The sequence below is a fragment of the Adiantum capillus-veneris genome, chromosome 13, assembly GCF_014529385.1.
Source record: "Adiantum capillus-veneris isolate H3 chromosome 13, ASM1452938v2, whole genome shotgun sequence".
NCBI classification, from domain to species: Eukaryota; Viridiplantae; Streptophyta; class Polypodiopsida; order Polypodiales; family Pteridaceae; genus Adiantum; species Adiantum capillus-veneris.
Window position 1 is genome coordinate 114,762,660 of NC_140943.1, and position 12,713 is coordinate 114,775,372.

General features: G+C 40.2%; 1 protein-coding gene across 1 annotated transcript; it reads left to right on the forward strand.

Annotated features, from left to right (window-relative positions):
- The first annotated feature begins 10,282 nt into the window (after positions 1-10,282).
- Positions 10,283-11,074, forward strand: LOC147444693 (uncharacterized). The gene has a single exon (XM_086528134.1). It carries the CDS (start codon positions 10,283-10,285, stop codon positions 11,072-11,074), a length of 792 nt encoding a protein of 263 aa, XP_086384260.1.
- The last annotated feature ends 1,639 nt before the right edge of the window (positions 11,075-12,713 follow it).

Genomic DNA, 12,713 nt, shown 5'->3' on the forward strand with positions numbered 1-12,713 from the left:
GATTATATTATTAGTTAGCAAGATTCCCCTTGAAACTATTTGGCACTTCGTTTTTCGAGGGGATCTATGGTCTTAGGTCATATGTTGGGAGGCGTTGTACGACCTAATCGCAACCCACACGAAATTATCAATCCGTGGATAGGCAACCCGGCTAAGGCATGGAAGCACGAACATCGGATGAATAGATTAAGAGGATTCAAGAGAATACCTCACCAATGCACGTAGAGATTAATCTTGGCAAGACTAACTCTAATTATACTTTAATCACTAATCAATCAACTCCTACACACATCAAGCCTACCGAAGTCTGACTTACCATAGACTAAAAACCCAAAGCACACTAATATAAGCGCACACTAATTGCATTGGTGTTGTCCTCTCCAATCACCACATGCCAATCGGTGTGTGCTTATCATTAGTGTGCTTTGGGTTTCTAGTCTATGGTAAGTCGGACTTCAATGGGCTTGATGTGTGTAGGAGTTGATTGATTAGTGATTAGAGTATGATTAAAGTTAGTCTTACCATGGCTAATCTCTACTTGCATTGGTGAGGTATTCTCTTGAATCCTCTTATTCTATTCATCCAATGCTCGTGCTTCCATGCCCTAGCCGGGCTGCCGATCCACAGATTGATAATTTTGTGTGGGTTGCGATTAAGTCATTGCTACAACGTCTCCCAACATTTGGCGCCGTTGCTGGGGATCGATAACCTAAGCTAGTGAGTAGTGCAAGCTCACACCCACTTTTGACAGGTTTTACTTTTTGTTGCAGTTTTGCTTGCTTTTGTCTTTGTTTTTAGCTTGCAAACAAAGCTCATATACTCCTATTACGTGGAGTTTGGCCCACAAATCAGTACTCTTAGAAATTAGCGGTGGTTTAACCTCGCTGTTACAACTTTTAGTAGACCCACCATCAAAATACACATGCCATATTGTTGTGACCCTAGTAACCAGTACCAATACCAGTACCAGTACCAATACCCAATACCAGTGACCAGTACAAGTACTGTGTGATTGATTGAAACATGCTTGAGAATTTGAGCTTGTACCTTTTAGTGCTTAATTTGAATGCGAAATCATTGTATAGCGCTAAAAATTAAGCTTCTTTGAATGACCATGAGAGGACAGGAAAATACTAGTGTTCATTAGCAAAGGTCAGAACCAAGCAAAGGGAGACATTGGGTAGCCTCTAAACCCCCTATTCACCTGGTCTTGACCCCACTGCAAAACTGGCATTCACCAAAGGCATATCAAAGAAGGTCATAACCAAGTGAAGGGAGACATTGGGAAGCCTCTAAACCCCCTCCTCACCTGGTCTTGACTCTGCTGCAACTGGCGTTCACCAAAGGCATATCAAAGAAGGTTAGAACCAAGCAAAGGGAGACATTGAGCAGCCTCTAAACCCCCTATTTGCCTGGTCTTGATCCCACTGCAAATGGCGTTCAAACTATTTGGGCCCACTAGGGAGTAAACTCATTTCTCTGATATGTATGTCATATGCTTTTGACTTATGCATGATCTAGTGCTTTGCTTAATTGAAAGATTTTATTTGCACTAACTGAAAAACTTTTGGTGATATGTTTGGGCATCTTTTGAGAGATACATTGCACCTCCAATAATGCTTGATCAAGACATTCTATGTACTAAAATTTGGGCTTGACATTGACTGTGCATTTTAGCGCTTTCTCTGAATGAAAAATCTTTGCATAGCACTAAAGTTGAGATTCTGTGAATGATCATGGGAGAGCAGTAAAATTTTGGGCTTGTGATTGATTGTGAATTCTATTAGTGCTTGTGTTGAATTTCCAAATGCTTAAGAGCACTAATGATTTGAGTTGTTTTGAAGGGTTGTGGGCATCAAAAACTTTCATTGATCCAAGAAGGGGTCATCATTGCAAAATATTGCAGAACTTGGCTATTTAGAGCTATTCCAATTCTTTGGATTAAAAGTTGTATACATGCTAGCTCATAGCTTGGTCTAAAGTGAAATGTTTTCATTTGAGCTAGTGTTTATCCAAATATGTTGAGAGCTTTCAAGTACAAAATTTGGTTATTAAAAGCCGTTCACTTTTTATTCCATTAAGAGTTGCATTCATCTCTAGCTCATAGATTGCTCTTAAATTGTAAAATTTCATGAGCTAGTTGTTAGCCAACTTTTTTGGAGAGCTTTTAAATGTAAAATTTGGCTTTCAAAGAGCCACTTACTTTTGTAAAAAGTTGCATTATTTCTAGCTCTTGGCTTGTTTTTAATTCCATATTTCATTGAGCTAGAAATTAATCAACTTTTTATCATGTATAAGAGACTTTAAATTGTAAAATTTGCTTATAAAGAAGCATTTCTCTCTCTCATTTTTATTGTGTATGCATATTTTGCTACAAAGAGCATCATGTGCATAACCAAAGGCATTTTTTTCCCTTGGGTTTTTTCCCTTTGGCAAATTCGGGTATGCAAGTCTCTAGCTTTATGTTTTCATTAATGTTTCTTATGAGTGCTTTTGGCTTTCAATAAAAGGCCTTTGGAGCTTGTGTTTACACTTAGCTTCAATAAGCTTGGATTGTAATAAAAAAATTAAGAGACTTTTTTACTAAGTGGATGCTTGCTCAAGGATGCACAAAGAGAATGAATAGGTGAAATCCTTCCATGATATTGCTCTTTTTTATCTCTCCATTCTCTATGCTTGGCTTAAGTAATTTTTGCTTTTAAGATATGGTTCTTTCATGTTTAAAATCTAAGCATACTAAAGTTTCAACACTTTGCTTTGTGATTTTAACTCATCAAAAAATTCGGTTTTATGTATGCTAAATCATAGGTAATTGGCCTTGACCTTAGGTTAATGTGGATTCATTTCTCATTAGTCCTAGACTCTTAGTGATAGTTTTAATACTCCATTAATTTTTTAACATGATCTAGGGCTATGATTATGCTTTAGTCCTTTAGTCCATTTGCCATTAGCATCTCATGTTGGAAGCAATAAAAAAGTGCTAAAAAATGAAACTGTGAAGCAAAAAAGTGTCAAGAAAAAGTAGCAAAAATTCTACTAGACACATGAAAAGAAAACTTTTATGTTATGTTGTGTCTATATGAGGCCTAGCGCTTTATTGGCACTTGACAAGCGAGGAGAATCACCTTGGCTCGCTTGGTCAAGGCCCTAAATCGATGCCTTGGGGGCTGATAGGGGTTCGCCGTCGCCTTGGTAGGCTAGTAGGCTTTTGGAACACCTTCTTGAGGGTTCAAGAAGCCGAGAGTTGTACCTAGACTTGCCTTGGGGTGGTAGCCTTGTGATGTGTTTTACTTTTTTCTATGAAATGACAAAAATAAAACTTCCACGAGCTTCAAAAAGCTGTGACAATGTATAATAGATTATGAGCTTTTTTATAGCCCGTAGACATGATACACTTGAATGATTTATTAATATTGGTCGCATAGTTTTTAGGCTAGTAGGTTTATGAACTTGCATTAGCCTATGGTCATAATTGATTGCTTGTGTTTCATGCATAAAATTGAAATTTCAAGGGGTTTAATCTTCATGATAGTTTGAGTGTCTTGTTTGCTTTATGTTGTTTAGTTTTTGACTATGATTCACCCATCTTTTAGAAGCAAAAAATTCACTTTGCATGATTGCTCATTGTACTTCATGTTTTTATCCTTGTTGGTCTTTGATGCTCATTACTTTTTCTTATGTTTTGTAGCTCAAAATTTTTTCCATGGACTTGCTTTTTACTATGTCACCGTGTTTTGCTTCACCGACACACGAGAACATGCGCCAAATTAGGAAGGGGGGAATGTTAGCAGCGGCTAACACATGCTACATTGGTTATGCATAACGCGGGATATATGCTATGGTTGTGCATAATATTTTTAACTCACTTTGTATAAGCCTTGGGCTCATTAGGAGTTTCAAAGTTGTATATGCTAGCTAGAGGGCTCAAACTTAAACCCATAGTAGAAGGGATTGTGGTGAAAGCCTTTATGCAAGGAGGCTTCATTCTTGAGTATCCACTCTTTAAGATCCACTTTTGAGAGCTCTCTCTCTCTCTCTCTCTCTCTCTCTCTCTCTCTCTCTCTCGTGTTCACTCTATGGATGGCCTAACCTTGAGCCTAAAGCTCATGCTTAAGAGGCTAATGCTAATCCATCGTAATTAGAGAAGCTATTCTTGATTAATCTAATCTCTAATTTCTCATTAATCTACTTCTTCTCTACATTTCATTATGTCATGAAGTAGTTTTACACTCTCATTATTCTAGATTTGAATTTGTGTGATGACTTCTTGCTATTAACCACTCTTATCTTTCTATAAGAATTCAATTTATGATATTTAGCATCACTAATTAGGTTGATTAAGATGGTTCTTAATCTTGTAATTAGTGTGTGTGCCCTATTGTTTGCTTGTGTGTTGATAGGTTGTATGAAACTCTAGCACCATTCACCTCGTGTGTGTAGCTATTGATGAAGTGCCTTGATTGGAGAGGCCAACACCAATGAAATTAGTATGTGCTTATCATTAGTGTGCTTTGGATTTCTAGTCTATGGTAAGTCAGACTTCGGTGAGCTTGATGTGTATAGGAGTTGATTGATTAGTGATTAGAGTTAGTCTTGCTATGACTAATCTCTACTTGCATTGGTGAGGTATTCTCTTGAAACCTCTTATTCTATTCATCCGATGCTCGTGCTTCCATGCCCTAGCCGGGTTGCCGATCCACACATTGATAATTTTGTGTGGGTTGCGATTAGGTTGTTGCTACAACGACTCCCAATATCATTGTTAATCATAGACCGTTTGATCATGGGAGGAGAAAAATATGGATTGATCGTGGTTTGACTCAATGAACTCATTGTCACGCGGCAAATGTCTTACCATTACACTTGTGCACATGTTTTTCTATGCAAGGGTATTATATTGGGTAGTTTTGGCCTACCCACGATCCTAGCTCACACCCAATTCACTTTGAGTTATGTTGAGTTCACATCTAGTTCACACCACCATAATGAAATGCGAATAGCTTGTAGAGTGTAAAGCTTCTAGTGGACATACCAATGAGGCATTCATGGTTGAACCATAGCCAACATGTAATTAGGAGTATATTAAAGAGTAATCTCAATACACAATATAGAATGAAACTAAATTGCTTGATTGATTAGATTGGAGAGAGATTACAAGCTTTGGATATTGGCCATTTGTAGGCTCAATGTGAAAAAGTGTAATTAATGATTAGATGGATATGCACCACAAGTGGAAATGGCAAGGGTAATGTGAGCTACCACAAGTAGCATGCGGCTATCAAGTGTGTAACATGTGTTTAGGAAATGAGTAGTATGTGTGAAGCTTACAGGTTCTTTATGAAAAATGTAACTATGCACTTAAATGGTGCATGTTTCGCTTAAGAGTTTGTTCTCACTGTGAGTATAAGTTAAGGCTTACCTCAACAGACGCCCTCGTAACCTCACGCTTACACGATAAAGCATGAATTCTGATTAGGGAGTTTAACATGGGTTACATAGGGTATCTACATAGCGCTCATAAAGATGGAATCTAATACAAAAAAAAGTAGTGTAGGTCTTACCTCCAAACTATATGGTTTGGTGCAGTTTGCAGGTTATCATTTTCTTTAGGAAACTTTGTTAGGGCCTCATCTCTAATGCATTAATTTCCTTGTTTTGGAAATTTGGAGGATTTTGATGATGGTGTACATGGTTTGATCCGTGTTAGGTGCATATTCATCATGGAAGCACATTTTGAGTATATGTGTGATGATATCGGTGCTTTGGTTATAGGGTGGTCTTACTAAAGTACATGGTTATAACCCCTTACAATTTCAACATTACGTATGACATGCCTAGCATAAACGGTTGCACTTCTCTGTAGGAGCTTTGATGACTCAAGTTTTGCATACAATACAAAAGCTTCAATGCATAAATTCTTGATTTGCCACTCATGCTTGAATGCTTTGAAACTTCTTGAATGCATGTAGGTCGGATGCCTTGAATTGTTGCGGATGCTCATGCGTAAATGCCTTGAATACTCATGCTTGATTGCCTTGAAAAAAGTTGTAGCTCGATGTCTTGAGTGCTCGATGCCTTCTTGCTACTCTACCACTATGAAGCCAAGCCTCGTGACTTGTATAGCTCTAATGGGAGGATTCTATGAGGCCAAATTTATGGTGTGGTAATATGGAGCTTGGCCAAGTTTAAGGTGGATGGTGCGAGAACTCAAGCTTTACTTGAAATAAATGCAATAAGCACAAAAAGAAGGAAAAAAAAGGAGAGCAGGGTTTGAAAAATTGGAGATTTTTTTTTTTTTTTTTGGGGGTAATACCCTAGCTCTAAGCTTGCTTAGTGATGGTGTAGGCTGTCTAAGCCACGCCCGTGCCTGCCTAGACTAGGCTATATGTTTTCCTCTTCATCATTCTCGCCTCACCCTCCATTCGATTCGCACACATCTTCTTCAAGCGCGTGGGATGTCTCAAACCCTCTCCCCCATAGTACCACTTTGTTGCTCCTGAATGTCCAATCAACTCAGTTGGCCCCCATAGGGCCTCCTCAAGTCCTTTCAAACTTTGACCTACTTATTGCTAAAGTGCTTCCACGTGAGTGCGCCAAATAGCTATTACAAGCTCTTTCTGCTCGTCAGAAATTGTTGCAAGGCAATTCGCATCTTCCTGTTGGTGCAAACACTTTTCGACAACCCCGACATGCGGAGATAAAGCACCTTATGGAGATGCTCCCAGAGTCAGCCTATGTCCCTCCCCCCCCCCCCCCCCCCCCCCCCCCCCTCCGAGCTTCAACCTAGAAACTGCACAAGAGATGCTCAACCTGGCAAAGGGAAAACTTGCGAAGGTAAGCCTTCAGTCATTCTGCCTTTCGTCCAAGTCAGAAAAGGTGAAAAGGATTTGGAGAGTAGAGCCATTATTGGCCTCTTGGCTGGTCCTCGTCCTCCACTTGACCTGTTGAAAGATTGGGTGAAACAACAATGGTCGTCAATAGGCCTTGAGGTGGAATCCATTCAATGTCTTCCAAAAAACCTCTTTCTCTTTGTTTTTTGAGAACCTGGGATGGCCTTCCAAGCCCTTAGCTATGGACAATGGATGATTCATGATTTACCGCTTTGCTTTTTTAGATGGAACAGGTCCTTTAACCCAGAGGTTTCTGCATCTAGAAGTATCTGGTCTAGGAGGAATTCCCTAATCTTTCGGTGCACCTTTACAACCACCTTGGCCCCATTGCAGGGTCTATAAGAAAAGTGCTTGGTGGCAGGCAGAAACATGACTTCTACAATCTTGCGTGGCACCCTCAAGTCGTTGTGGATATGGATATCTTCAACCCAGACAAGCTTCCTTCCTCCATAGAAATTTGTATAGATGATGGTGAGGTGTTTGATCAACCCATCAAATATAAGTACTTGTCACGACACGTGTTTCCTCTGCAGAAAGCGAGGTAATTTTGTGAGGGAATGCTCTTTCAAGTTACCCCTCAAGGCCCCCTGCCCTCCCCTCAACCTCCTACTTCCCCTGACTCTAAAGACTCTGATGCAGTGTAGCCTGAAGACTCATTGAACAAGCCCAAAGGTAAAACTAACCAACCTTATAACAAGGCCTCTTCGACCAAGAAGAATGACTCTAAGGGCAAGTCTTCCCACCCTAACATATTTGCTATTGTAGCCTGGAGTATGTAGACTCTGACTTAGAGGACTCAGGTGAGTACATTCCACCTACCCAAGAAAAGGAATAGCTTCTAGTGTCTATATTGGAAGCCAAGGTTAACTCAATTGATAATCAAGTACTTTTGGATCTCAATATAGAGAACATGCTTGTTGGTGACAATACCCTGGCTGCAGTCTCTTCTGGCCCTACTACCATGGAGGTGCTCAAGGCAACAAACGCAATTACGCTAGTGTGGCTCAGACCCCTCCTAGGTCAGCAGGAAAAAACAGAAGAGTTATTAAATGAAAGTTCTATCATGGAATGTAAAAGGTCTTTCTGACCCCAACAAAGTGAAGAAGATATCCTCTTGGCTCCGCCACCACCTGAGGAGTTCAAGCACAATATCCTTTCTCCTCAAGTTGGTCACATCAATGCCAGACTTGTAGGAGTCTATGTTGGTGGCTCAGTAGTAGATTGCACCAATATCTGGAAAGCTCTAACCACCTTTCAAGAATCGATTATTCTAATTGGGGATTTCAACATGGTGGAGGTCCTAGACAACCGGTTTCTATATAAAGGCTCAATTGTCCGAGGAGCAGAGAAAGGGGCCTGGGAGGTGCTCATGCACACTCACCAATTGCGGGATGCAGCAATGATAGGTGATTTTACTTGGTAGAATTACAGACGATGAGATTTAGCAAGAAAGGCTCGATTGGATAGGTGCTATGTCAGTGTTCCTATAGACAATTCCTTCTCGAGAGTCAAGGCCAAGCCTCGTTACAACACCTGCATCTTTGGCCACTACCCGCTGGTTTTAACCATGGATGACAAAGAATCCCAAGTAAAAAATAATTGGTTTCATACAGACTCAACTTTGTTGAAGTTACATGTAGTACAAGAAGCCATCCATAATATCTGGGCTCATGCCGTTAGAGTCAATCTCTCTCCTGCAAGAGCTTGGAGCAGAGCAACACCACATGAAACTCAAAAACACTGAATTCTGTTTAGAAAGGAGGTCACTTTAATCCGTAGGAAGAGGAGAGATAGATTATATGAAGATCTTGCTAACTTGGAAGTCTCTCTCCCCTTTATTGAAAACCAGAACCTTATCTCTACTCTACGTAGTCAAATTTGTCAGGAAATGATGTTATTCTTCAAAACTCTTCTTCCTTTTTCCATCAATGGTGGGCGGGAAAAGTGGACAAGCCTACCAAAGAAATGTTTAAATCTCTTTGAAAAAAGAATGCAAAAGAACTGCTTCCCTTCCTCCAAGCTGCATCGCCCATTGAGTCTGACTCCCAGAATCTCGAATTTGTCATGGGCCACTTTGCCTCTTTGTTTAGTCCTCCGGAATCCCTCTTCTTGGAGGTAACAGAAGCCTGCATAGAAACCTCTTGTATGTAGAACTAAAGTTATTCTTTCTCAAGAGGCTGCAACTACTGAGGCCTCGTTATCAATCTCCAATATCTATCAAGCTATTGAAAGTCTCAAACCCAATAAAACCTCTGGGCTGGATGGGCTCCCCTCGGAGTTTTAACAACAATTCAAAGAGTTGCTGACTCCCTACCTTCAGGTAGTCTGAGAAGAATCCTTGAAGCATGAGGCTCTCCCTTGTGCTATTAACACATGAGTCGTTAAACTGCTACACAAAAGAGGAGCCAAATACGACTTGTGTAACTTAGGACCATTGACTTTGCTCAACACAACCTACAAGGTGTTGGCAAAGGCCGTAGCTAATTGGATTTGTATTTTGCTCATGAAATGGATATCCAAGGAGAAAAAAGGTTTCATCAAAGGTCAGAAACTTGTTGAGGCGGTTATGTCGCTATGGGAAGGATTTGAACATGCAACAGAGTTTGGACAGAAGTTTGTCTTTGTTAAAACTAATTTTGATAAAGCCTATGATAGGTTGGAATGGTCCTTTATCCTCAGGTGTTTGGAAGCTATGGGTTTTGGGGATAGGATGGTTCTTTTCATTAAAACACTAATGGGTAATGCAAGAGCCAGAGTGTCTTTAAATTGTGGCTTGTTGGATGTGTCTGTGCTTGCTAGATAGTCAGACAAGGCTCTCCTTTGGCTCCTTTATTATTTGTAATTGTAGCTGATTACCTTAATTGCCTGGTCAAGGATATGATGGCAAGGTGTCTGATTAAAGGGATCTCTTCACCGAAGTCCCAATCCCAGCAGTGTCTCTCTCAGTTTGCATACAATGACATACTAGCCAGTGAGGATTCCACTCTCTCCAAATTTTGGGCAGTAATGAAAATCTTTTGCTGAGCTTCTAGGTGAACCATAGAAAAAGAAGAGTGTTTTCTTTCCATCCCCTCGCGGATTGGATCTCCTAGATAGGCTGCAAATTCACCAAAGGGAAGGGGAAATTTTTAGATTGTTGGGTATCCCAATGGCCTTTGGCGCCTCACTTAAGGCTGGTTGGGGTTGGGTTTGTAACAAGTTCCAATCCAAACTCAACAGATGGATTATGTTTCAGCACTCTCTGGCCGATAGAGTATTAGTCATCAATGACTTTCTGAATGCATATGTTTTATTATTCTTTAGCTGTTGGAGACCTGCTGATTGCCATATTCAAAGGATTTCCAAGATCCGTCGTTACTTCCTTTGGGTAGGTGATCCATTTACCGAAAATAATGCCAAAGTCTCCTGGAATATCTGTACCCTTCCCAAAGATAAAGGGGGGACTAGGAATTCAGAACCTCAATCTCATTGCAGATAAGTTGGGGGTCAAACTAGTAGTCTCTGCTCTCCAACAACCCAAGGAGGAATGGGCCCTGATCCTATTCAAGAATTTATCTAAATATCGACTCTCTGAATTCAAAGGCTGGAACCATCTCCCCCTCACAGTTATATTTTTTGGGAGGCAAATCATCTCCCCTACAGGTTCTGACCTCTTGAGATGTTTCATGCACATTTGGAATAGGCATGGAGCCAAACTTCATCTCAACCTCCTCTCCAAACATAGGTTCTCATTACCTCCCAATGACTCTATTTGGTGGTCTAGGTTGGGCATTCCCCCTATCCCTGCTACTGGTTATAGGAGATCCCTCATTCTCCACAAGAAAGGCCTTAAAACTTGGTCTCGCCTATGGGACCTTGGAGCCCAAGACTGGAAAAGTGACATTGACCTTTCTCTTCAGTATAGGGTGAAGCCTTGGGATTTGCATCTTATCCGGACCATAATTAGGCTCTTTCCCCCTGAACTGGTGTGGACCCTGCAATCTCCTCTTCAGTTGGATATCAGGGTGGGAAGGTTCAATCTTCACAACCCACTTTGGCAAAACAACCGTGCAGCTCTAGCCATTCCTTTAATTCTCAATTGGAACGTCAATTACTCTCCCAAGCAGTGCGAATTTGAGTTCAAAAATGTTTGGTTCTCTGCCATAGAACCAAAAAGTTTGTCCTTCTTGCTGATTCTCAAATAAGGCTTTGTGGACGGGGAAGAAGGCCCTTCGAGCTCGGGTCAGCTCATGAATTTTTTGTAGATGTAAGCAGGTGGTGAAGGATATTGGCCACCTTTTCCTTGCCTGACCCCATAAAAAGAAAATTTTCTCTCCTTTGGTTCTCTCCTCATGAAAACACCCTTTTCTAGGAGATTATTTTGGAGTGTTGTCTATATTAGGAACAAATCTAGATTTGAGTTCTTATGGAATATCTAGTGTCAACGAAATTGTATAATGTATGAAGCAGCTTACTAGAGTCCAAATTTGAAAATCCTCCTTTCTTCTATCAATATGCAGGAACTTTAGATCACCAAGGATAAAATCAACTTCTATCGGACCAAGAAGGGCATCCTAAAGGACTCCAAGTACTTCTATGATCGGGCTCAGTATTGGGGAATCGATGGTAATGACTTGGAAGAAAAGACTTGCACTCAGGATGACTGGGAAAAAGAGATGCATAGTGAGATTTCTTACCTGGAGGACATGATCAATGAAGGCTATTACTATTTGGAAAAGTCACAACCTCTATAGCTATCCCATTGTAATTTTCTTGCTCTTGTTTCATGCTTATAAAAATGCAAAGCAAAACTTAACCAAGAAAGAGAGGCAAGTGACAATCCATTGAATCTAGTAGCAACTGGTTTGGAGCCCAAATTTCCAGTTGTGAAGCTCTGTATTTAAAAAAGTGATAAAATCATGAGGTCTATTTTTTAAAATAAAAAATGAATTGAAGACAAAGATTTCAAAGAAGAAAGAATAGCTCTGTGTGCATGCTTAGATTTGAGATCGAGCAAAAAACTATATTGACAAAATGGTAGATTACAAAATTTGTGTTTGATACACATGGTGGAATGAGTGGAATAGGGCTTCGAGGGGGTAGTTGGAGGAGTTGTTATTGTTTGGCATGAGGAGAATTCAAATTTTCTTTGGTTCGGCGGGAGGGGGGGGAAGGGAGGGGAGGTGTCCCCTCCGGTGATCTTTGGACTATTTAATGGAGTTTTTTTTGGAAGTAGTATATATGTGATTGAATGATCCGACCAAAAGCAAAATCTTGTGCCAGAAATGTAGTGAGGTTGTTGGTTTCTTACCTAAATATGGTCAAGCATTGAATTATAGATGGTTGTTGTTTCTTTAATTTGTTGTCGGTAGTTGTTCGAATGAAGTAGAGATTCAAAATGTTGGTATTGGGTGTTTATGGTGTCTATATCAATGTTGAAGTCTCCTAGTATGATGCTCAAGTGTTTTTTATCATTGTCTTGTATCAAGTGCTGGAGGTCAAAAGAAGTGTGCTTATTGGTGTCTTAGGTGACTTGTACACATTTATGACATGGATATGAGTTGAAGATTGATTTCCAAAAGGGAAAGTGACATCATTATTTCAATTCCCACTCTTGAGATAGCTTTTTGGGTTATGGATTGAATGCTTGGATTATGGAATATGGATAGACCATAACCATTATAATGTTGAATATGCTCAAAGTTTGGTGTGAGGAGGTTGGTATTTTTCTTTTCTTTTGTTTCTTGGAAGCACAAGATGCTGGATGACATGAAGTTTGGACTGTTCTTGATGTGATCAATGTGTTTGTTGATCGACATGACATTCGATGATGCAATAATGTGG

Coding starts and splice junctions, on each gene's coding strand:
- LOC147444693 (XM_086528134.1), top strand. CDS start 10,283: ATGCCAAAGTCTCCTGGAATATCTGTACCCTTCCCAAAGATAAAGGGG.